Source organism: Zootoca vivipara, chromosome 15, assembly GCF_965207765.1.
Source record: "Zootoca vivipara chromosome 15, rZooViv2.hap1.1, whole genome shotgun sequence".
In the NCBI taxonomy this organism is placed as follows: Eukaryota; Metazoa; Chordata; class Lepidosauria; order Squamata; family Lacertidae; genus Zootoca; species Zootoca vivipara.
Genome location: NC_142598.1, coordinates 16,080,509 through 16,103,867, shown reverse-complemented (window position 1 = coordinate 16,103,867; position 23,359 = coordinate 16,080,509). Strand labels below are relative to the sequence as shown.

Sequence of the window (23,359 nt, the reverse complement as noted above, 5' to 3'; positions counted from 1 at the left end):
CCTGAGATAAACCATCAAGTGTATCCAAGATTGGTTCTTGGTTTACCTCTCATGGCTTGTCTGGAAGAAACAAGCTGTGAGCTGAGTTCCTATTTCTCATGGACAGGATGGATGCAGAGGAGTGGTGAGAGGAACCAGCTGGGAAACCCCCGAGGGAACCCTCAGGGGAAGAAGGCTCACAGCCAGGGGGTTGGTGGTGGGACAACGAAAAGCAGTCAGAAGGAGAAGAGGGAGCAGACCAGCTTCCTCACAGCGAGAAGTGCAGCTACAGGGAACCAGGAAGAGGGACTTCTTGGCAGTGGCGCCCGCCCTGTGGAACGCCCTTCCATCAAGGAGATGAGTAACCCTAAACTATATGGTAAAGGACCCCTGGATGGTTAAGTCAAGTCAAAGGCGACTATGGGGTTGTGGTGCTCATCTCGCTTTCAGGCCAGGGGAGTTGGCGTTTGTACATAGACAGCTTTCTGGGTCACGTGGCCAGCATGACTAAACCACTTCTGGCGCAACAGGAAGTCAGAGCAACAGAAGTCAGAGCACACGGAAATGCAGTTTACCTTCCCGCCACAGTGGTACCTATTTACCTACTTGCACTGGGATGCTTTTGAACTGCTAGGTTGGCAGGCGCCACGACAGAGCAATGGGAGCTCAGCCTGTTGTGCAGATTCGAACCACCAGCCTTCCGGTTGGCAAGCCCAAGAGGCTCAGTGGTTTGGACCATAGCGCTATCTGTGTCCCAAAACTATATAACCTTTAGAAGACATCTGAAGGCAGTCCTGTATAGGGAAGCTTTTTTAATATTTAATGTTTTATTACATTTTTATATACAGGAAGCCACCCAGAGTGGCTGGGGCAACCCAGTCTGATGGGCTGGGTACAAATAATTAAATGTTTAAAGTGACCTTTGTTAAGAAACCAGAAGCCTTGCTTTTAGGAATAATTTAACCTGAAATACCTAAAGATCAGAAAACGTACTTGTAAGGGGGGAGGCTTATAGGGAACAGCCCCCCCATCAGGTCGAGTTCCTCTCAGAGCAGTAGGTCCAGTTACAGGAGTCAGGAAGCAGAGAGGGAGGAACAGGGCTCTAGCAGCGTCAAAGAGCCTCAACACCGAGTAGAGAAGGAGGCAGCTGGGGAGGAAAGGACGGGAGAGCAGTCAGAAGGACGGCCCTTCCCCCTGACGCCTGAATTGAGGCGCACAGCACCCCTTAGGACAAGGGGGAGGCGCTTTGGAGTTCCCAAGCTGTTATGTTGGGCGCGAAACAGAAAGAAGCCATTGCGAGGTTCTGACTCAGACTAAGCAGACATGTTTTCCAGAGACTTTGCACTGTAAATAAAATGCACAATAAAAAACACCTTAAAGACAAGCAGGTGTGGAGCGTCGTTACTCAAGAGCAGCCGCAAGAACCTCTGACAGTTATTTATGTATGCAACCATGGCAACTCGAACGTGCCCCAAAGTGGAAATTGGCCCCAAACAAAAAAGACTGGCAACAAAAGGTACTGGAGTATGCAGAAATGGCGAACCATGTTGGAAGATTAAGAAATCAAGAAGAGAGGATTTTTAAACAAGTGGGGATCATTTATTGAATATTTAAAGAACTATTGTAAGGACTGACTTAAACACGCGCAGATGGTAAAGTTAAACTTTTGAGTATAAGAGATTAATAATAATTAGGCTTTAATGCTGGAGAGGCAGAAAAAGAAGAAGAGATAACTGAAATAACTGCAGAAAAGGGGGGGGGAAAGGAAGTTGATAACAATATTAAATGTATAAAGAAGATTTGATATATATTGTAAAATTTGAAAATTAATTTATCATTATCATTATTAAACATGCTGTTCTCTCTCCAAACTCTCTTGAAGCTTATCATGCCGTTCATTCCATACTGAGGCCATGTGGCCCTTTGACGCAACTGGAGGTGGTGTAAGAGATCATGGAACAGCAAGGGCATTGGAACCAAAATCCAGGTCCCATTTTCCTCTCTGTTTGTTCTCCTCCAGGAAAGACCAGCTCCACCATGTCTATTGAGAAGATTCACGCTCGGGAGATCCTGGACTCTCGTGGGAATCCAACCGTGGAGGTGGATTTGTACACAGCTAAAGGTATGTATTGGTGGAGGGGCAGCAAAACTGCAGGAGGCAGCAGCTGGCATCTCAGCCGCAGTCCAGCGCATCGTGCTGCTAACGGATTAGCTCAGTCCCAAGGCAGTGAGCCGGAAAGGGCAGGAGGCGCCAAGCGGAGATGGCCTGAGGCTGGAGTTGTGCCTCTCCCTCCCTCCCTCTCCCTAGCAAAGTCACCACCGAGCAAAAGCATCTAATTTTAGCCATGCTCTGTGATGCATTCCCACTTTTAGAGCAGGAGATGGTTGGGAAAGGCAGAGAAATGAGACATAGTCAGATTCCCGCTGCTCTGGCTTTCTTTTAAGGGAACTGCAGTGCATGGGTTTCGTCCCCCAGTCTCACACGCATACACAGGCCTCAGGGTAGAGGTGTTGAGTATTTAGCCCATGAAGAACAGCTACCAGCCCTGTTTCCATTGCTGCAGCACTTGCCGTGTCAGAGAGACCATCAAATAAAAATGCTTTAATTGGCATAAATACGTACCGGTACTTAACTGCAAACAGTGAGGCCAGGGCCGGCTGTAGGTAGACCCCCAGTGGCGTGGTGCGCCAGGGTGCTGCGCGGAAACAATGCTGCGCCCTGCGAGGGCGGGGGTGCCGGAGCGATCTCCGCCCCTTAGCACCAGGGCGCGCGACCTGCTCGAGACTGCCCTGAGTGAGGCACACCAGATCATAGAATCATAGAGTTGGAAGAGACCACAAGGGCCATCCAGTCCAACCCCCTGCCAAGCAGGAAACACCACCAAAGCATTCCTGACAGATGGCTGTCAAGCCTCTGCTTAAAGACCTCCAAAGAAGGAGACTCCACCACACTCCTTGGCAGCAAATTCCATCTGAGATGTCAGCTCAGATTCTCGGGAGTAAAATCTGTGCCTGGGAAGGCAGAATCAAAAGGGGGCAGGCAATTTCCTCATTGGTCTGAGGACAGCTTTTGCTATTCACTCCACCACCCTTATCCATCAGGCTTGACCCAGAGGGGTGAGGTGGTAGAAGCCAAGCTGTTCCCCTGCCCGTGCATGAGGTCTAGCAGAAATTGCTGCCCTGAAGCTGCTACTTGCATTTCAGGGAAGCATCCGTTGGTGCCAGTGTAGGCTTCCACTGTAATGCAAACAGCAGCCTCAGAGAGAAATGGTTAAATGTTGCCACCCCACCCACACAGCCCCTTTGCCTTCCCCAAGTTTTCAATTTACGTAACAAAAAACTAACACACTCTTGGTGTTCATATATAGCTGAAACTCGGAAAATTAGAATATCGCCGAAAAGTGCATTGATTTCAGTAATGCAAGTTATTATTTTTAATTTTCCTTTTAATTTTAACAAATGCTTTCTTTTGGAAATTCCACAGTAAGAAAACAAATAGTTACAATAATACAAAAATAAACATCACTATGACATCTCATTAATTACATTCCATTTATAATTGACCCACCTAACGACCAATAATTACAATGACAACAAAGGCTTGACATATCTTGCTTTGCATGTCACACATCTATCTCATAGATTGGTTTCACCTTTTAAGTTGCATTACTGAAATAAATGCATTTTTTGACAATATTCTAATTTTCAGAGTTTCACCTATAATTATTGCTGGGTCTAGTTTCCTGCAAGGGGGATAGCCTTGCTACAGTGAAATAGCTGTTTGCAGCTAACTATGAAAATAATGAAATGGTGGGTACCATACTCTTCAATATTTCTCTGATGAAAATAGGGACTTCTTCTTCTTCTTCTTCTTCTTCTTCTTCTTCTTCTTCTTCTTCTTCTTCTTCTTCTTCTTCTTCTTCTTCTTCTTCTTCTTCTTCTTCTTCTTCTTCTTCTTCTTCTTCTTTCCCCGTCCACTTTGGATGGCTTCCAACATATATAAAAACATAATAAAACATTAAACATTAAAAAAAGTTTCTCTATACAGGGCTGCCTTCAGATGTCTTCTAAAGGTTGTATAGTCTCCTTGGCTTGGGGGGTTGAAGAACTCCATACCCTCCACTGAAAATAGGGACATCCTATGGGAAAGCAGGACATTCTGGGATCAAATCAGAAACTGGGATGGCTTCTGTAAATCTGGAACTGTCCCTGGAAAACAGAGACATTTGGAGGGCCTGTGTTTCATGTTACTTAGTCAAGGCGTCCATTAGATGCCTTAGACACTATTGCAATCACTAGACGCAATAGCAATGTGTGTGCTCTCAGGGAGGAGAATTGCATTTCTCCAGGTGCAAAATCTCTGTTTTAGTTTGGAATATAGCTCAGCTGCTACAGCACGAGATTTTTAATCTCAGGTTGGTTGGGTTGAGCCCCACATTGGGGAAAATATTCCTGCATTGCAGAGTGGTCCCTTCAAATTCTATGATTCTGTGGATATTATATCCTGCTTTATAGCATCAAGAGCAGGCATAGGCAAACTCAGCCCTCCAGATGTTTTGGGACTACAACTCCCATCATACCTAGCTAACAGGATGATGATGGGAGTTGTAGTCCTAAAAATATCTGGAGGGCCGAGTTTGCCTATGCCTGATCAAGAGGCTCGCTAAAGCTGTGTTATGCACCATTCCTTTAAAGCACATTCAAAGCACATACTTTCTCTCTAATAATTATGGGTTTGCTATGGCTTGCTGGGAACTGTAACTGTGAGGGATAAACTACAGGGACCAGAACCCTTTGCAGGAAAGGATGTGCTGTGAAAGTGCTTCAAAAGTATTGCATGTACACAGATTCTGATAGGATCTTGCATCATCCCGCTCTGATCTTCGACTTACCTGCGCACAAGGTGGATAGAGACCATTGCTGGAACGGCCTCACAGCTGGCAACAGATCTCATCACACATACACAGCCGACAAGGATTTCAACAGTTATGCGGAGAGGTTTAGGCCAGGCCAAAGCCAGAAACCTTTTAGTTAGTTAGTGGGCCTAAATTAGGGTTTCCATATTACAGAAAGTGAAAATCCGGGCATGAAATTTGTTGAGCAAAATCTCCAAGAGAGAGAGAGAGAGAGAGAGAGAGAGAGAGAGAGAGAGAGAGAGAGAGAGAGAGAGAGAGAGAGAGGTTTTTGAACACTTCCAATGTTGGTTGCGTGCCAAGACCCCCAGAAAATTCCCCCCAATAACTCAGATAGACACATTATTTTAGGTTTTGTTTTTTGGCATAATTTTGGCCACAACTTTATTCAAAATTACAAATTAATTTGAGTGTTGGCCTTAGGCTTTGGTTAATCTTCTGCCCCACGGTGGAACAGGACCAGCTCTGACTTCCTACGGTAGGAAAGTCAAGTAAACACCCCATGGTGGAGGAAATAGCTGAGACCAGGCCAACTCCCCACCAGAAATGTTCCCCAAGGCTCGTGCTCTGTATTGGCCCCAGCCCCGCACCATTGCGGGGGTGTAAGGACTAGAGCCCCGGAGCCCCAGGATTCCTTTAACGGAATACTTCTATAAGAGCAACACTGAGGGGCATGCACCTCCATGCGATGCCCCTCCCAAACTCATCAACCAAAGCCTAACCTGCCAACCTAACAAGTTGTGACTGTTGCTAAGCAGTAGGCGAAAAACCAGATGGCAACAGCCAATCAGCCAAATGGAAAAAATAAGCCCGGGTTTCCCCAGGCATTTTTACCGGTTTCCAAAAATTCCTCCCAGACGCTGTTTTCGACGGAAGAATCCCGGATATGTCCAGGAAATCCCAGATGTCTGGCAGCCCTACCTATATATGTGCATTCTGAAGGGTAATCTTAACTTAGGGTTATAAGCAAAAAATTGAAAACAGATACTTTGATAGGTTTAAAGTGATTTAAAGACAGGAGTGCCTGGCATGCTCTGATCCATGGGGTCACGAAGAGTCAGACACGACTAAACAACAACAACAACAACAAACCTAACAGTGTTAATTAAAGTAAATTAGTCTTTGGATTCATTGGTCATAAACAGTTGAAAGTGGAAGTAAGTGGACTTCTTACGGAGCGTTTGCTTAGAAAGCACCAGCTGCAGGTTTTTCATTATTTTTAAAGAAAAGAGCTGGTGACTTCCTTAAAATGACAAGGCAGATGTTTCATCAGAGAAGAGTTGTGGGCTTAGGTCAGGCATCCCCAGACTTCGGCCCTCCAGATGTTTTGGACTACAATTCCCATCTTCCCCGACCACTGGTCCTGTTAGCTAGGGATCATGGGAGTTGTAGGCCAAAACATCTGGAGGGCCGGAGTTTGGGGATGCCTGGCTTAGGTGATGTCGATGGCTCCTCCCCTTAATGCTTTCCACCTTGGTTTTTACTCCTCCCTAGGGATGTTTCGGGCAGCTGTTCCCAGTGGCGCTTCCACCGGCATCTACGAAGCTCTAGAGCTGCGTGACAACGATAAATCCAGATTCCTTGGGAAAGGTAAGGGTATTCCAAGCTTCTGCCCGTAGAACGACAAGCAATAATTCCAGAGTCCCCTCTCTCTTTCTCTCTGTGTGCGTTTTCTACTTTTGGGCTGGCCAAAACAGCAGGTGTCAGCCGGTGAAATTCCACGGTGAAGAGTGTGTGGCTTTGTGTGCCTTCCTTTCTCTGTCTCTATTTCCTTCTGCCTCTGTCTGACACTCTCTGTGTCTTTTTCCTTCTGTAGGGGTCCTGCAGGCGGTGGATCACATCAACAGCACCATTGCCCCTGCTCTCGTGAGCTGTGTAAGGATCCCCCTTTGCTCTTCATTTTCTCATCGGCTCAACTGTCTTTCATCTTCTCTCTCTCTCTCTCTCTCTCCTCTCTCTCAATCTCTATCTGTCCCTTCATTTATACCTGCTTTGTTTTCTGGATGCTCAACATATTATCTCTCTGTGTGCATGTGTGTGTGTGTGTATTGTCAAAGGATGGAGGAATATCTTTTCCTCCGGAGGCCTCTGTAGAGAGCAGTGACAGGACCAATCCTGTGTACGGACAACAGCTTTCCTGAAACCTGAAAGAAGCACGTATAAAAACACACATATAAAAACCATTATGAAAATGCTTTATTTAAAAAACAACAACACATTTTTGTAAAAAATACTTTGAATTTTCCATAAGACTCACCATTGTCATTTAGTGTCACAATGTATATTGCACTTAAAACACACTTAAAACGTTTTATTTTCAGCTGAGTCCTGATAGAGCATAGATGCAATAACCAGAAATGGCCAAACTTGGGTCTCCAGCTGTTTTTGGACTACAGCTCTAATCATCCCTGGCTAGCAAGACCAGTGGTCAGGGATGATGGGAACTGTAGTCCAAAAACAGCTGGAGACCCAAGTTTGGGTAACGCTGATCAAGAACATTGTGGATCAAGAACATTGAGGGGGCTTTTAATCTGCAGTCGCAGTGCCTCCTTCATGCATTTTATGGCCAGTCGAGACAATGTTGCAACCCTCCTGTGTTTTGCCATCCCTTTCCCCATTTTTTTTTTCCACTGTGAAAAATCCGTTAAGGGAGAGAAAAGCCCAATAGCAGTACAATCTCTTTGGTGCAATGGGAGGAGTTGTGACTTCCTAAGGCTGATGCGAAATTGAGTCCAATAAAATCTGAGGGACCCGGGTGGCACTGTGGGTTAAACCACAGAGTCTAGGGCTTGCTGATCAGAAGGTCGGCGGTTCGAATCCCTGCAACGGGGTGAGCTCCTGTTGCTCGGTCCCAGCTCCTGCCCACCTAGCAGTTCGAAAGCACATCAAAGTGCAAGTAGATAAATAGGGACCGCTCCGGTGGGAAGGTAAATGGCGTTTCCGTGCGCTGCTGTGGTTCACCAGAAGCAGCTTTGTCATGCTGGCCACACGACCCGGGAGCTGTCTGCGGACAAAGGCTGGCTCCCTCAGCCTATAGAGCTAGATGAGCGCCGCAACCCCAGAGTCGGACACGACTGGACCTGATGGTCAGGGGCCCCTTTACCTTTACCTAAAATCTGAGAAGGGTGGGGAGATGCAGGTTCCTCACCCCTGCCCTGTTGCCTGCTGTGTATTTCCAGTTTCAGAGCCATTTTGTGCCCGGCACCGCAAGTCCGTTCCCCTGATTCACTGGCTCTCTGCTTTAATTAATTGCTTGCTTCCTGGAATTAGGTTCCCTCAAACCGCAAACTTCAATTAGCTATTTAATTAGTAGATTACATCGAAAACAGCAGTGTAGGTTCGGGCTGTAATCCTGTACGGTTGCCATCCTCCAACCTTCGACTGCTTACATCTGAGCAAATTTGTGTAGATTCCTGCTGCAATCCTGTAGGACTACAACCTTCCGTTGCCAACACTCTCCCCTCCAAACCCGTCTCACAGTTGTACTATAGAATAGCGCTACAAACAAGCAGGGAAAATCAAGTTTTCTAGGCAGGTTGCAAATATGACTAGTATACCCTCCAACATTTCTCCAGTGAAAGTAGGGACTTCCTATTCCATAACAGTAGTAGTAGTAACATGTAGTAACATGTAGTAACATGTAGTAACATGTAATAATAATAATAATAATAATAATAATAATAATAATAATAATAATAATAATTGTTGTTGTTGTTGTTGTCGTCATCATCATCATCATCATTTATACATCACATGTCTTACTGGGTTCCCCCAGCCACTCTGGGCAGCTTCCAACACATATGAAAACATAATAAAACATTTTTTAAAAACTTTCCTGTACAGGGCTGCCTAGTTACTTATCTCCTTGGCTTTGGGGTCACATAACACCATACCCTCCACTGAAAAGAGGGACGTCCTAAGGGAAAGTGGGAAATTATTATTATTATTATTATTATTATTATTATTATTTTATTTTATTATTTATACCCTGCCTATTTTACTAGGCTGCCCCAGCCATTGAGGCTTCCAAAATATATGAGAACATAATAAAGCATTTAAAAACTCCCCTGTACAGGACTAACTTCAGATGTCTTCTAAAGGTTCTCTTTGGCTTGGGGAAATCACATAACTCCCTATCCTCCAACATTTCTCTGAAGAAAATAGGGACGTCCTAAAGAAAAGCAGATTTTCCTATTTTCATCAGAGAAATGTCAGAGGGTATGTGGGACTTACAGCCCAGTTGGTAACCACGTTTACTCAGAAGTCAGATTAGCTGCAATCCTCTTGCCCTGTGCTTTAAGACCCCTTTTTTCATTTTCGTAAATGTGCTACTTCATGAATTATTTTTTAAACCCAACCAACAACACAAGCATAAATAAAATATGGGTGACAAAATGGTGTTGAGACGCCCTCACTTCTAAATGACAGGAGAAGAGTTCACCAGTGAGAACTGGACAGAACTGAAGGGTAGATGATCAGCTACAATTCTGTCTATAGCTTGCAGCCGAAGAGCAATGATTTGTAGTGCTAGGATCACACCTTCACCATACATGTAAAGCACATCTCTTCCCCCAAAGAATCATAGCTGCCAAGTCTCCCGTTTTAACGCGGGGAAACCCCCGTATTTTGTTACCGTTTCCCGCTGTTATCCCGAATTGATTATATCCCATAAATATCCTGTAAAGCTCCTGCCGGCGGCCATGTCTCGGCTCCCAGCTGTATGCGCATGTCTGGACATTCGCAGAAGCGATTTCTGGTGCCCAGACATGCAGACACGGGCAGCCCTGCACCGGAAGTCACTTCTATGCATGTCTGGACATGCGTAGAAGCGACTTCCGGTGCCGCTCTGTCCATGCCTGGGCACCGGAAATCAGACGCCGCCGGCACCGGAAGTCGCTTCTACGCATGTCTGGACATGCGTAGAAGTGACTTCTGGTGCCGCGCCGCCACGTAGAAGCGACTTCTGGTGCCGCGCCGCCGCTGATCCCAGATTTTTCAATCCGGGAATTGGAGGGTATGCAAAGAATCCTTGGTGCTGTAGTTCCCCCTCACAGAGCAGGCGATTCCCAGCAGTCTTAACAAACTACAATTCCCAGTACGCTTTGGGAGGAAGTCATGTGCTTTAAATGTGTGTCGGATGTGCTTTAAATGTATTGTGTGGACCTGCTCTAAGTGTCCTCTGTCTGGAAGACCCCCAGGCAGCCTTTTATCCAGACTTCCAATTTGAGAGATGTTTTCTTTCTGCAGGGCCTTTCAGTTGTGGAGCAAGAGAAGATTGACAGCCTCATGCTGGAGATGGACGGGACAGAGAATAAATGTAATGCCTCTCTATTCATAACAAAAAGTCTTGTGGGAGGGGCTCAGAGGGGCAAGTTGGGAGAGCAGCCAGGAGCTTTACAGCAAGATTAAAAGGCACTAGCTGAGGTATGGAAGTGTTAAAAAAAAGTCATGTGCCATCCCCACTCTCTGCAACATCCCATGGGATTCCAGGCACTCACCTGTGTTCCTTTAGAGAATGGAGACATGGCAGAGACCGTCGTAGTTTTAAGAAATGTGATTTATTTACCTATTTACAATATTAGTCTGCATGGGGGCGGGGGTCCAGATCTAACAGCATGATTATTTAGAGAGAGAGTTCTCCCCCACAGCAGTGCAGCCAATGGAGTCCAAGGCATCATTCCCAGCCAGCCTTCAGCCAGCCTGCCCAAGATGGATCCCGGTCTTTCTTCTTCCTTTTTCTTCCCAGCCCCCCTTGCTCAAAAACTCTCTTTTCTGTCACTGCAAACACACACACCCCACCATCACCTTGGCACCATCTGTCTCCCCAGGCCAAAGGATTCCTCTCGGATGGCCCATCCAACCCCTTTTGTCATGTTAACAGATTTGCCAATTGCATAAGCCAGCCCAGGGATTCCTTGTCTGCCACAATTCTGCAGCTTGTACTTTCAACCATATCCCAATTAATCGAAATCCTACTATTGGGATGCTGTATGGGACACTGGTGGCACTGTGGTCTAAACCACAGAGCCTAGGGCTTGCCGATCAGAAGGTCGGCGGTTCGAATCCCCGCGACAGGGTGAACTCCCATTGCTCAGTTCCTGCTCCTGCCCACCTAGCAGTTCGAAAGCACGTCAAAGTGCAGGTAGATAAATAGGTGCTGCTCTGGCAGGAAGGTAAACGGCGTTTCCATGTGCTGCTCTGGTTCACCAGAAGCCGCTTAGTCATGCTAGCCACATGACCCAGAAGCTGTACACTGGCTCCCTCCGCCAATAGAACAAGATGAGCGCCGCAACCCCAGAGTCATCCGCGACTGGACCTAACGGTCAGGGTTCCCTTTCCCTTTACTCTTTTATAGGGTTTAGCCACAAACAGCCCCAAATCTATAACACAAGGAATCCAGGGCTAGACTAGTAGCAGGTGCTGTGGGGCTGGAAAGTTGATTGTACAGTAGTGCCTCGACTTATTAATTTAATCCGTTCCGAAGGCACCTTCGTAGGTCGAAAAATTCGTAAGTCGAAGCAACCCCATCTAAAAATCCGTAAGTCGAGCAAAGGGCCATTGATTTGTAATTTTGTCGATGTTTGCAGCCAAGTTTGGAGCGAATGCCATCCTGGGTGTCTCCCTGGCTGTGTGCAAAGCGGCGGCTGCGGAGAAGGACATCCCCCTGTACCGACACATCGCTGACCTGGCTGGAAATTCAGATCTCATTCTGCCAGTACCGGTAAGCATTTAATCACTCCCGATTACACAAGGAGAACCCAAGGGGATGTCGGAGGCTGTAGAGCAGGCATCCCCAAACTTTGGCCCTCCAGATGTTTTGGACTACAATTCCCATCCCTAACCACTGGTCCTGTTGGCTAGGGATCATGGGAGTTGTAGGCCAAAACATCTGGAGGGCCACAGTTGGGGGATGCCTGCTGTAGAGTAACCATATACGCAAGGAAATGGAATTCCCTTACTAGGAGAAGAGAAGTCACACCTACCTCAGTTCTCTGCATACCCTTTATCACCACACTGCAAGTGTAACCTTGCTTCAGCCTTGCATTGTTGTATATATTATTTTTGTGCAGTTTGAAGTGACTGGAAGCATAAGAACTAACCCCTTTTGGAAATGAATCATTGTCCAGGCCCATAAAAAAAAAAAAATTACTGGCAGAAATCTTTAGAACAAAACATAAGCATCAAAGATACAAGCAAAATATCCATACAATGTCTTGCACGGGCTCAGCATCTTGCAAAATATGAAATAATCCAAACAGACCTTTAAGCAAAGGTCTATTTCTCTCTTTCCACAGCTTGCATTCCTGTCTCCATTGGTCGTTGGCTGTGTACTCTCCCTTCAGGAGAGCTAAATATACATCCTCACTCCATGGCATTTGGGAGGCAAAGTCTAAAGGCAACTCCCTTTCAAAAAGGGAGATTTGCAACCCAATACCTCTCACGTGATCTAAGGTTACAACATTCACATGTTAGCTAACAGAGAACGACAATCAGTTAGATAATCATTAACCCATTAAGTAGCTCAGAGTATATAATAAAAAAAACAAGAAAAATTTCATTTTCTCTATGGTATCTACTTCTAGAAATCGGGCGAAAGCTAGCAGAAGTTTAGTACTAATTTCCATTTCAGTTGTTTCCGAAGGGGGGTTGGGATGAATCTGCAACACCACAAACTTGGAAACTGTGCAAATTTTGCTTGGACTTTTCTTGATCATACCGCTCCCACTTATAGGATGAAACTTGGGGTGCTATCCCAGCATACGGTTCTTTTCCGCCTTTTGAAATAGCACAACATGATGTACTATCCCTCAAAAAGCCACAGTCCCATAACACAACAGGTAGTGCAGGGTAAAAGGAATGTTGGAAATCAAGTTGGAAGTGCTAGCATAATAGCCAGTAAAACGAATGCAATTAACCTCACACTGGAATGCAGCCTTGGGATTGGTTCCATGTTAAATCTTTGGCTTGCCAACAAGACCTTCTCAGGACCCTCACGGAACCTCGGCTTCCAGGGCATTTTGTGAGAAGCCATGAGAGTTAAGGCCCACACGAACCACGTAAATTGACCATGTAGGTATCCTCTAAGTGAGTTTCCACGTCTTTCTTCTTCCCAAACTCTCCTAGGCCTTCAACGTGATCAACGGGGGCTCCCATGCTGGGAACAAGCTGGCCATGCAGGAGTTCATGATCTTGCCTGTCGGGGCTGAGAGCTTCCGGGATGCCATGCGCATCGGTGCCGAGGTCTATCACAATCTCAAGGGTGTGATCAAGGACAAGTATGGCAAAGATGCCACCAATGTGGGTGATGAAGGAGGCTTTGCCCCTAACATCCTGGAGAACAGTGAAGGTGAGAACAAGAACACGGTGTAGAATTACTTGCATGCCCAGGCTCTGCCTTACCTTCCAAGTCCTGGACTGCAGAATCTGGGACCGGCAGCCGTGTGACACCGGAAGTTGCGTCAACGTAACTTCCGGTGTCGCTTCGCCCTTCTATGGGCACCCAAAATGGCCGCCGCCGGCTTCGAAAGTCGCTTGTACGCGTGTCAGGAAGTGCGTCACGCAACTTCCGGTGTCGCTCCGCCCATCTATGGGCACCAAAAATGGCCGCCGCCGGCACCGGAAGTTGCGTCTATGCACTTCCGGACATGCTTAGATGCAACTTTTGAAGCCGGCGGGGCGGCCATTTTTGGTGCCCATAGAAAGGCAAATTGGAAAGAAAAAAATGGCCGCCGGCAGGAGAAAATAACGGAGAAAAACAGGAGACGAAGTGTTACGGGGGACCATCGGGAAAAGGTAAGTAAAAACGGGGGGTTTCCCTGGGAAAACGGGGTACTTGGCAGCTTGAATGGGATGATGGTGATGATGATTAGAATTTATATACTGCCCTATACCCAGGGGGTCTCAGGACAGTTCGCAGAATAAAATCAAGATATAAAATAACAAAATATCTAATAATAATAAAAACAGCAACCCAATACTCCCCTCCACAAAATAAAAATCATTTTTAAAAGGGCATAGGATGTAAATCGGATCAACCAAAGGCCTGGTTATAAAGGAACGTTTTCGCCTGGTGCCTAAAGGTGTATAATGAAGGCGCCCAGCGAACTTCCCTGGGGAGAGCATTCCACAGACGGGGAGCCACTGCAGAGAAGGCCCGTTCTCATGTTGCCACCCTCCGGACCTCTCGAGGAGGAGGCACACAAAGGAGGGCCTCAGAAGATGATCTCGGGTCCGGGTAGGTTCATATGGAGAGAGGTGGTCCTTGAGGATCAAAAGACCACAATTTTATTGACAACAGAGGTTTGGCATAGGCGCTGCATAGCCTCCAACATTTCTCCAATGAAAATAAAGGTAAAGGTAAAGGACCCCTGACAGTTAAGTCCAGTCGCGAACGACTTTGGGGTTGCAGCGCTCATCTCGCTTTACTGGCCGAGGGAGCTGGCATTTGTCTGCAGACAGTTTTTCCAGGTCATGTGGCCAGCATGACAAAGCCGCTTCTGGCGAACCAGAGCAGCACACGGAAACGCCGTTTACCTTCCCGCTGGAGCAGTACCTATTTATCTACTTGCACATTGACGTGCTTTCGAACTGCTAGATTGGCAATGAAAATAGGGACGCTAATAATAATAATAATGCCACCCATCTGTTCCGAGCTGCCCTAGACATCTGCCTGAATCTAAGAGAACAAGGGAGGAGGGGGGCACATTTATTTGACTTGCTCCAGAACCAGGAATGACCCTAAACCAGTTAGTGAGACAGTTTGCAGTAGTTTTTAGCACCTCCGCAGGTGGTGAATGTGGCTGTTGTCAAACCAGCACTGGGTTGCCCCAGTGATTTAACTGTAACAACTTCATGGTGAGCACCTACAGGTGAAACTCGGACTTAGAATACGTCGAAAAGTGCATTTATTTCAGTAATGCAACTTAAAAGGTGAAACCAATATATGAGATAGATGCATGACATGCAAAGCAAGATATGTCAAGCCTTTATTTGTTGTAATTGTAATTATTTGTCGTTAGGCGGGTCAATTATAAATGGAATGTAATTCATGAAATGTAATAGCGATGTTTATTTTTGCATTATTGTAACTATTTGTTTTATTACTGTGGAATTTCAAAAAGAAAGCATTTGTAAAAATTAAAAGAAAAATAAAAAATAATAAGTTGCATTACTGAAATAAATGCAGTTTTCGACGATATTCTAATTTTCTGAGTTTCACCTGTATTTTTCCGGGGGGGGGGGGGGAGCACTGTCTCTCCCAAAGCCAAGGCCTAGGCTGGGGGGTGTTCGCCTCTCTGTGAGGGATTGCTGAGATGCCGAAAAGGCTCTAAGCTGCTTTATCAGAAAAGGAGTTTTTCACTCTCTTGTTAATGGCTCCATAATTTGCTTCTTCTGTTCCCCAATGGCAGGGCCACACCACCACGTTCCTTGTCCCTTGATTTGCATTCAGTACTATGTGGTTTAGTAGCCTCTAGATTGTGTGTTGTCATACGCTGGAAGTCTGCAGAGTCTTTGCCAGTCCTATCCACATGGCATTTGCCTGCTATGTTCACCATGCCATAGTGGCGTCCAGATTAAATGATAGCAATACAGTATACGGGGGACTGATCCTGAAGACAGTTCAGCTGGTACAGAATGTGGTTCCTGAACTGCTCCGAGCGAGCTGAGCTGCTATGAATGTACAGTATTGTCAGGAGTGCAACAGCAGAAATCATTCAGTGTGCAGCATAACAATTAAATTTATGTTTAATGTAGTGTGTTGTTTGGTCCCAAGGCTTCACTGTGCATATTTGCTTCAACCTGCTTCTAACATCTGATTTTATTGGTATTTTATATGCATCCGTTTGGTAAACCACTTAACACAAACCACTTCAATCCTATTTAATACTTCCAGATTAGCCGTTTACTCACTTACACTTTTGTGATTATCCCACAACTTCTAGGGCAAATATCCTATCACTTTCCACATTGCCAAAAGTCCAATAAGGAAAGCGTGATGGAAAACTGCACAAGAAAGTGCAGGATAACAACCACTAGCTGGCATTGTTGTCTAACCACTGTGCTAATATACTAGGGGGTATATGCTTGATAAACAGGCCTCTGCACAAATTGGTCTGGAAGCTGAAGAGCCTTAAAGGATAGTTTTCAAACATGGCAAATGCTTGCGAAATCAGAGAGTTTCTCTCCTTTCCTAACCTCTCAGCTCTGGAACTCCTCAAGGAAGCCATTGAGAAAGCTGGCTACACTGACAAGATTGTGATCGGCATGGATGTGGCCGCATCAGAATTCTACAGAGACGGAAAATACGACTTGGACTTCAAATCCCCCGATGACCCCAGCCGCTACATCTCCGCTGATGAGCTGGGTGACCTGTACCAAAGCTTTGTAAGGGATTACCCAGGTGAGTCCACCGTGCCTAAAGCCTCAGTACCAGGAGCAATGGGTTGCTGCAATACAATGGTACCTTGGTTCTCAAACGCCTTGGTACTCAAACAACTTGGGACCCAAACACTGCAAACCTGGAAGTAAGTGTTCCGGTTTGTGAACTTTTTTCGGAAGTCGAATGTGCTCCGTTTTTAGTGTTACGCTTCCGATTTGAGTGGCACACTTCCATTTCGAGTGCCACGCTTCTGTTTTGAGTGTTACGTTGAGGTCTGTCTGTTTTTGCTATTTATCTTGCGTTTTTGTTTTTGTGGCTCTATTTTTCTGTTTTCGTGACTGTGTGGAACCCAGTTCATCCACTGATTGATTGTGTGACTGCAAGTACATTGTTTATTGCTTTCATTTTATGGATCAATGCTCTTGTTAGTAAAATTCATGTCAAATTGCTGTTATCGGGGTTGTTCTTAAAAGTCTGGAACGGATTAATCCGTTTTGCATTACTTTCTATGGGAAAGCGTGCCTTGGTTTTGGAATGCTTTGGTTTTGAAACGCACTTCTGGAACTGATTAAGTTTGAGAACCAAAGTACCGCTGTACTCTCGTTTCCCCCTTCTCTCTGCAGTGGTGTCGATCGAGGATCCTTTTGATCAGGATGACTGGGAGGCCTGGTCCAAGTTCACAGCAAATGTTGGGATTCAGATTGTGGGGGACGACCTGACTGTGACCAACCCCAAACGCATCGAGCGAGCTTTGGAAGACAAGGCCTGCAATTGCCTCCTGCTGAAAGTCAACCAGATTGGATCAGTCACCGAGGCCATCCAAGCGTGAGTCCAACCAAACAGCTCTGTTCCACGAGTGCCCGGTCTCGTTCCCTTCCAAGAACGTTAGACCTGTTGGGACTGAGTTAAATCCACTGAGTTCCTTGTCTCCCTCCACAGCTGTAAACTGGCCCAGGAAAACGGCTGGGGGGTGATGGTGAGTCACCGATCAGGGGAGACTGAAGACACCTTCATTGCGGACCTGGTGGTGGGACTCTGTACTGGCCAGGTAAGTTCCGGGTGGGGAGAAAGTGTGTCTTGGGTGTTCTCTGGAGAAGAAACAGTTGAAGGCTGGAACCACTATGTCAGTGTGGAGACATAATCTCTTTCTACAGCCAGAGTGTCCCATCATAGAATAAGTGGGGTAGGAGAGTTGAAAAGACAGTGGCACCTTGGTTCTCGAACGGCTTAGTGGTCGAACAAATTGGCTCCCGAATGCTGCAAACCTGGAAGTAAGTGTTCCGGTTTGTGAACGTTTTTCAGAAGCCAAACGTCCGACGCGGCTTCCGCTTGAGTGCAGGAAGCTCCTGTCAGTCAGAAGCTGTGCCTTGGTTTTCCAACATTTCGGAAGTCAAACGGACTCCCGGAATGGATTAAGTTCGAGAACCAAGGTTCCACTGTAATCCCAAGATATTTCGTATCTGGCAACCAATGTACCCCTTTGGTTTCAGGTAGTATGTGGGTAAGGCAAAGGTAAAGGGACCCCTGATAATTAGGTCCGGTCATGACCGACTCTGGGGTTGTGGCACTCATCTCGCATTATTGGCCGAGGGAGCCGGCGTACAGCTTCCAGGTCATGTGGCCAGCATGACAAAGCCGCTTCTGGCGAACCAGAGCAGCACACGGAAACACCGTTTACCTTCCCGCTGTAGCAGTACCTATTTATCTACTTGCACTTTGACATGCTTTCGAACTGCTAAGTGGGGAGGAGCTGGGAGAGAGCAACGGGAGCTGACCCTGTCGCGGGGATTCAAACTGCTGACCTTCTGATCAGGAAGCCCTAGGCTCTGTGGTTTAACCCACAGCGCCACCTGCATCCCCAGTACGTGGGTAGACGAGTCTAAAAAGACTGGGACACAAATTTTCACAGTCCTTTAGTGGCTGTGGCAGCTCATTTACCAGAAGTAAAGAGTTGCCAAAAAATATCTGCTATGCACACATGCCTTTGCTCATGATGCGCCTGTTCCCGTTTGTAATGCTGGTGTGGACCCTCCATAAAATATTGTTGCGTTGACGTTGACTTTTGCAGATAAAGACGGGAGCGCCATGCAGGTCCGAGCGACTGGCGAAATACAATCAGTTAATGAGGTAAGAAACAAGGGGGAAATCCTGGCTTATTATCAGTTCTCATTCCAGCAGGAGTCGGCCTCTGTGCAATGGGCAAATGCATGCAGGCAGCTTTTGGGAGCCAATCACCATTTTCAGAGGTTAGGGGATACTTGAGTGTAAGTGGACCATCACACACACAATCATGGAACAGCATACAAGTCTAAGATCTCTTTCAGCTTCTATCATGCAATGCCACAGGAAATTGAGGGAAACACGTTCAGTATATACAGTGTTACCTTGGAAGCCAAATGCCTTGCGAGTCGAACATTTTGCCTCCTGAATGCCGCAAACCCGGAAGTGAGTGTTCTGGTTTGCAAACGTTCTTTGGAAACCAAATGTCTGTTGCGGCTTCCGATTGGCTGCAGGAGCTTCTTGCAGCCAATCGGAAGCAGCACCTTGGTTTCCGAATGTTTTGGAAGTCGAACGGAGTTCCGAAACAGATTCCGTTCAACTTCCGAGGTACGACTGTATAAGGATGCCTTGCCTTTCTCCATCTAAATCAGCAAAAATCACTTAACTGCCCTAGCATTAATTTATAAGACACTGGCTTTCTACCTTGCAAATATATGGTAGAAGATTAAGAATGGGGTCCCCAAATGCATGCATGCTTGGGTTAAAAGTGGGTGCTGGGTCTGAAAAAACTGAAGATACCTGCTGTAAGGCCTTGGCTCCCCAAAGCGGTCCATAAAAGGGTTTTGTTGTCCACAGCCCTTAACAAGAACCTTGAGCATCTTAGCCTTCCATTATTCTCCGAGGAGACCAAGCAAAGTTGTCCGCACACAGTATTTGAAAAAGCAGCACATGCCTTTGGCATCAAAATGGCATGAGGGTTTATCTAGATTAGATTAACATTGCCAGACGCAGATGTAGTTCTGTTCCATCAAATCACGAAATATTACCAAAACACTCCCATACATTTTTCTAGCAATGGGTAAAGGTAAAGGGGACCCTGACCATCAGGTCCAGTCGTGTCCGACTCTGGGGTTGTGGCGCTCATCTCGCTCTATAGGCCGAGGGAGCCAGCGTTTGTCCGCAGACAGCTTCCGGGTCATGTGGCCAGCATGACAAAGTTGCTTCTGGCGAAACCAGAGCAGCGCACAGAAACGCCATTTACCTTCCCGCCGGAGCGTTCCCTATTTATCTACTTGCATTTTGATGTGCTTTCGAACTGCTAGGTGGGCAGGAGCTGGGACCAAGCAACGGGAGCTCACCCCGTCGCGGGGATTCGAACCGCCGACCTTCTGATCAGCAAGCCCTAGACTCTGTGGTTTAACCCACAGCGCCACCTGGGTCCCACTGTTCTAGCAATACCAGTGCTTTTTCCCCCTGGGGGTGCTGAAGGGTACGCAGTCCCAGCACCGCTTTTTCTAGAAGAAAAGCACTGGTTAAAAGTGTGGCACTTACTGTAACCAGGTAGGCCGGCTTGCCCCTGCCTTTCAGGGAGCCAGCAATGCGCGATGTGCTCACGTCACACATGCATACTGACATGACATGCTGGCTTGTCGTGCGCAAGTGATGTGACCATGTTGCATGGCGTGTGCGCACACAGCGTGGGGGATATGAAGGGGGCCTGGCCCCCTACTTGAAATTCCTTTTGAGGGCCCAAGGTCCCTCGCCCCGCCCCCCAGCTGGCGCCCCTGACTGCAACAACTTCATGGTGAGTTCTGGCACCTTTTTTTCTTGAAGAAAAGCACTGAGTAATCCCTACGACAACCAAGTGTTTTCCACACATTTCGGGTGAAGTTGAGAGAATAGGAGCTTGCCAAAGGCTAACAAGTGACTTCATGGAAAAAGCCGGATTCTAACTGGGGCCTTCCCAGCCTGCAGCTTGTACAGCGGGGGGATTTGACGTACATTGACTTCTGTGCTTTAATTCCAGCAGAACCTAACCGCCTCTGCTTTACATCTGCTCTGTGAAGCAGGGCCTGGGGTGTGAATATAACGACCTGCCTTTCTCTCTGCCTTCCACAGGATTGAGGAAGAGCTTGGCGACGAAGCCCACTTTGCCGGGCACAACTTCCGTAACCCGAGCGTCCTATAAGCCTTGCCCTTGGCACACTCTGGCTTGCCTGCTGACTTCCCAGTGCACAGACTCTGAGTGCCCCTTTAGACCACACCCTCCATTTCCCCAGCTCCTCTGTCTCCTGTCCCCATTCCAGCTACTACCTCCTCTGGCCTCTCACTGGAGTCACACACACACACCCCCAACCCAAGACGTGTCGAGAATGAAGCTTCCCTCTGCCCTTCACAGGGCGGCGCTCCAAGCCAAGCTTTGCGTGTGTTGCGCAGTGTCTTCTCTCTGGGCCTGCTTGAATCATCGTTGCACCCCGGTGTAAAGTGCTGTGAGCATGTTTGCCAGGATGTGTGGCCAGGACGTGCGCGTGGCTGAAGTTAGCCCTATGTTCCCCCCTCCTTTGTTGCCGCCGGGAGTCTGTGTTTTACTCCTGGATTATGACGGCGTTAAAAACCTTTGTAGCGCTTACTGTCAACAGCAGGATTCTGTATGTTTTAGCCTGTCCCTGCCAGCCTTCAAGTATTCTTTTGTTTGTTTGTTTCGGGCAGTGTGTGTGTGTGTGTGTGTGTGTGTTTGTCTGTGTGGTGCCATACCTGCACCTGCGACTGATCTGAAAGTTCTTTTGGTTTGTGTTTTTGGGCGACACAAAAGCAACGTGTGTGCTGCTGCAATACACTGGGTCCTTATGCCATGCTTTGTGGGGTGTTGTGGGTTAGTGCATTGTGGGCGTGTTGTTGTGATCAGCATCCTGCTCAGACCGCTCTCTCTCTCTTTCTGGTTGTTCGGTCACACGGCGCTCCTTTCCCCATCACCTGTTCCCCACCTTGCTCTCCTATCACTTCTGCTTTGACCTCCAGAAGTTTCACCCTCAACTGAGCAAGCGGAGAACCCCCCCCCCACCCCAGACACACGAGAAAATCAACCCACAGACCAACCCTCAAAATTAAATTCTGTTTCACACCTGAGCATCGTGCCTCTGCCTCAATGTCTTTGTGGTTTCTCTTCTGGAAGATGAAAAGTACACAAGCTCTGCGCAAGGCCAGGAGTCTCGGATTTGCAGGTGTGCTGACTTAAGTCTGAAAGATAGTGCCTGACCGTTCAGAGGCTGGATTGTTGGATCCCAGAGGGGGCTTCCCTGGGTGGAGCCGCTGCTATGCAGGCTTCCAGTTAGGGCGCTTGCTTTTGCTTACTGGAAGAAAGTAAGGCAAGGTGATAACGAAGTTGGCATGGTGCAAAGGCACCAGCGGACTCAATCTGTCATTCCTCACAGGGTATTTGCACTGCGCTGACCTCCCTGGCGTCTCTCTCCTCTATCTTCTGGCAAGCAGAAGCAAACCACCTGCCAGGTAGCTAGGGTACCAGCATCGCCACACCTGGTGAGCCACTCCTGAGTGGAGCATAGTACAGACCATAGCACACCTCACTAGCCAAGGGTAGATGGATGCGTCAGGGATGGAGCCAGATTTTATTATTATTATTATTTGAGGGGAGGGGGAGCAGGCAGAGCAAGCGGACGTTCTCATCATGCCAAGGAGAAAATATTCTGCCCCTTTGACTCTGGCCTTTTACTCTCAGATTTTATTCCTTCCCCTGGAGAGCCTGAGAAGGAGGCTAATGCCAGAAGCTGCAGCTCAAACCCTGAGACCTGAAGTGGATCTACACACAGGGGGGGGAAACCCACTGTAAATAAGTCCGAAATTAAATCACCATAACGAAAGGGGGAAAACCACTATGAAAAATTGCTTAGATTTTTATTTTGCTCTCTGGCACCATCTGGTGTTGCATGTTTATAACACATTCAAAACACTGTTTCTTGACTATTGTAGCTGAGTCCTTGGTAAGGAGAAAGAAAATAGACATCAAGAAGAAAGGGTCCATTTCTGCTGTGCTGTGTGTCCCCTGACCTTCCCATCCCATAATTCTACCACCCACAACCCTGCCTATTTTATAGAGCTGCAATCAACTGCATGTTGTTAGAGGAGTTTCGTAAGAAAATCCTTCTCATTTTTTGAATTTGCTTTAAAAAACAACTAATTCTGTTCCTCCCATCCCAGCCTTAACAGTGAGGGAAATGGGGACAGTAACCGAGACAAAGTGACGGAGTACTGAATTTAATAAGTCATTCATTAACTGGAGGGGACAGATTTATTTTCCGCCAATTCCAACCACAGCCAACGCATTATCCACTAACTTATCATGGATCTGTTGCAGGGAACATACTGTGATATATTTTATTTATTGGTGATGAATGCCACAAAATAGCTTTTTTATATAAAAAAGCGTCTGTGATATTATAATATATTTCAAACCTCTCACACAAATATACCTCCCCTGATTATTACAAATCTTGCTATTTAGACACCTCCTCCTTCCCCATCTCGATATATAGAATGTATTCATCCCAAACTAGCAACAAAAATGTATGTGCAGATCCCCTGCGACATCAGGAATTGTGCGCATACAAGGTGCTGGGTGCATAAAATTGTGTCTCCAGTGCGCTAGGGCTGTATCCCTTGGTCATCCTAGTTTGATTTGGAGCCACGTGCACAACATTGAGCAAGTGGCGAGTGCTCAGCTTTTACATTATCAGTTGCCTGTGTGAGAGGAATTCCATCTGGCCATGTCTGGCCTCTCAACGCTGATCATCGGGGCAGGTAGAGCCCTACATTTAGGCTGCAGCAGACAGGCTATTCGGCCATATGGACCAGGTGAGGGCAGAAGGTCACGCTTTATGTATTTATGCGTGGTCCGACCAATTCACCTGCCCTATACTTTTTGCCACTCATAAAGGGCCCAACGTTTCTGCGTTGTGTGTCCGAAAAGAGACCACAGAGGCATGGGTTGCTTACATGGCGAGGTCTCGGACTCAAAACACGAGGTTCTTGGCCAAGCCCTGGCACTGAAAATGGGTGGTGTTTTTTTTGC

The 23,359-nt window shown here is 46.9% G+C and overlaps 1 protein-coding gene across 1 annotated transcript in view; it reads left to right on the top strand.

Annotated features, from left to right (window-relative positions):
- ENO2 (enolase 2) overlaps nucleotides 1–21,399 on the top strand; it is a 28,719-nt gene extending 7,320 nt beyond the window's left edge. Inside the window, exons 2-12 of the mRNA XM_035097063.3 lie at nucleotides 2,000–2,101; nucleotides 6,387–6,482; nucleotides 6,709–6,767; nucleotides 10,140–10,209; nucleotides 11,480–11,613; nucleotides 13,017–13,239; nucleotides 16,096–16,293; nucleotides 16,896–17,097; nucleotides 17,212–17,320; nucleotides 18,341–18,399; nucleotides 20,392–21,399. Coding sequence (XP_034952954.1) covers nucleotides 2,017–2,101; nucleotides 6,387–6,482; nucleotides 6,709–6,767; nucleotides 10,140–10,209; nucleotides 11,480–11,613; nucleotides 13,017–13,239; nucleotides 16,096–16,293; nucleotides 16,896–17,097; nucleotides 17,212–17,320; nucleotides 18,341–18,399; nucleotides 20,392–20,461 — 1,305 coding nt within the window. The 5' untranslated portion in view covers nucleotides 2,000–2,016 and the 3' untranslated portion in view covers nucleotides 20,462–21,399. The remainder of the gene's footprint in view (nucleotides 1–1,999; nucleotides 2,102–6,386; nucleotides 6,483–6,708; nucleotides 6,768–10,139; nucleotides 10,210–11,479; nucleotides 11,614–13,016; nucleotides 13,240–16,095; nucleotides 16,294–16,895; nucleotides 17,098–17,211; nucleotides 17,321–18,340; nucleotides 18,400–20,391) is intronic.
- Nucleotides 21,400–23,359: the final 1,960 nt, after the last annotated feature.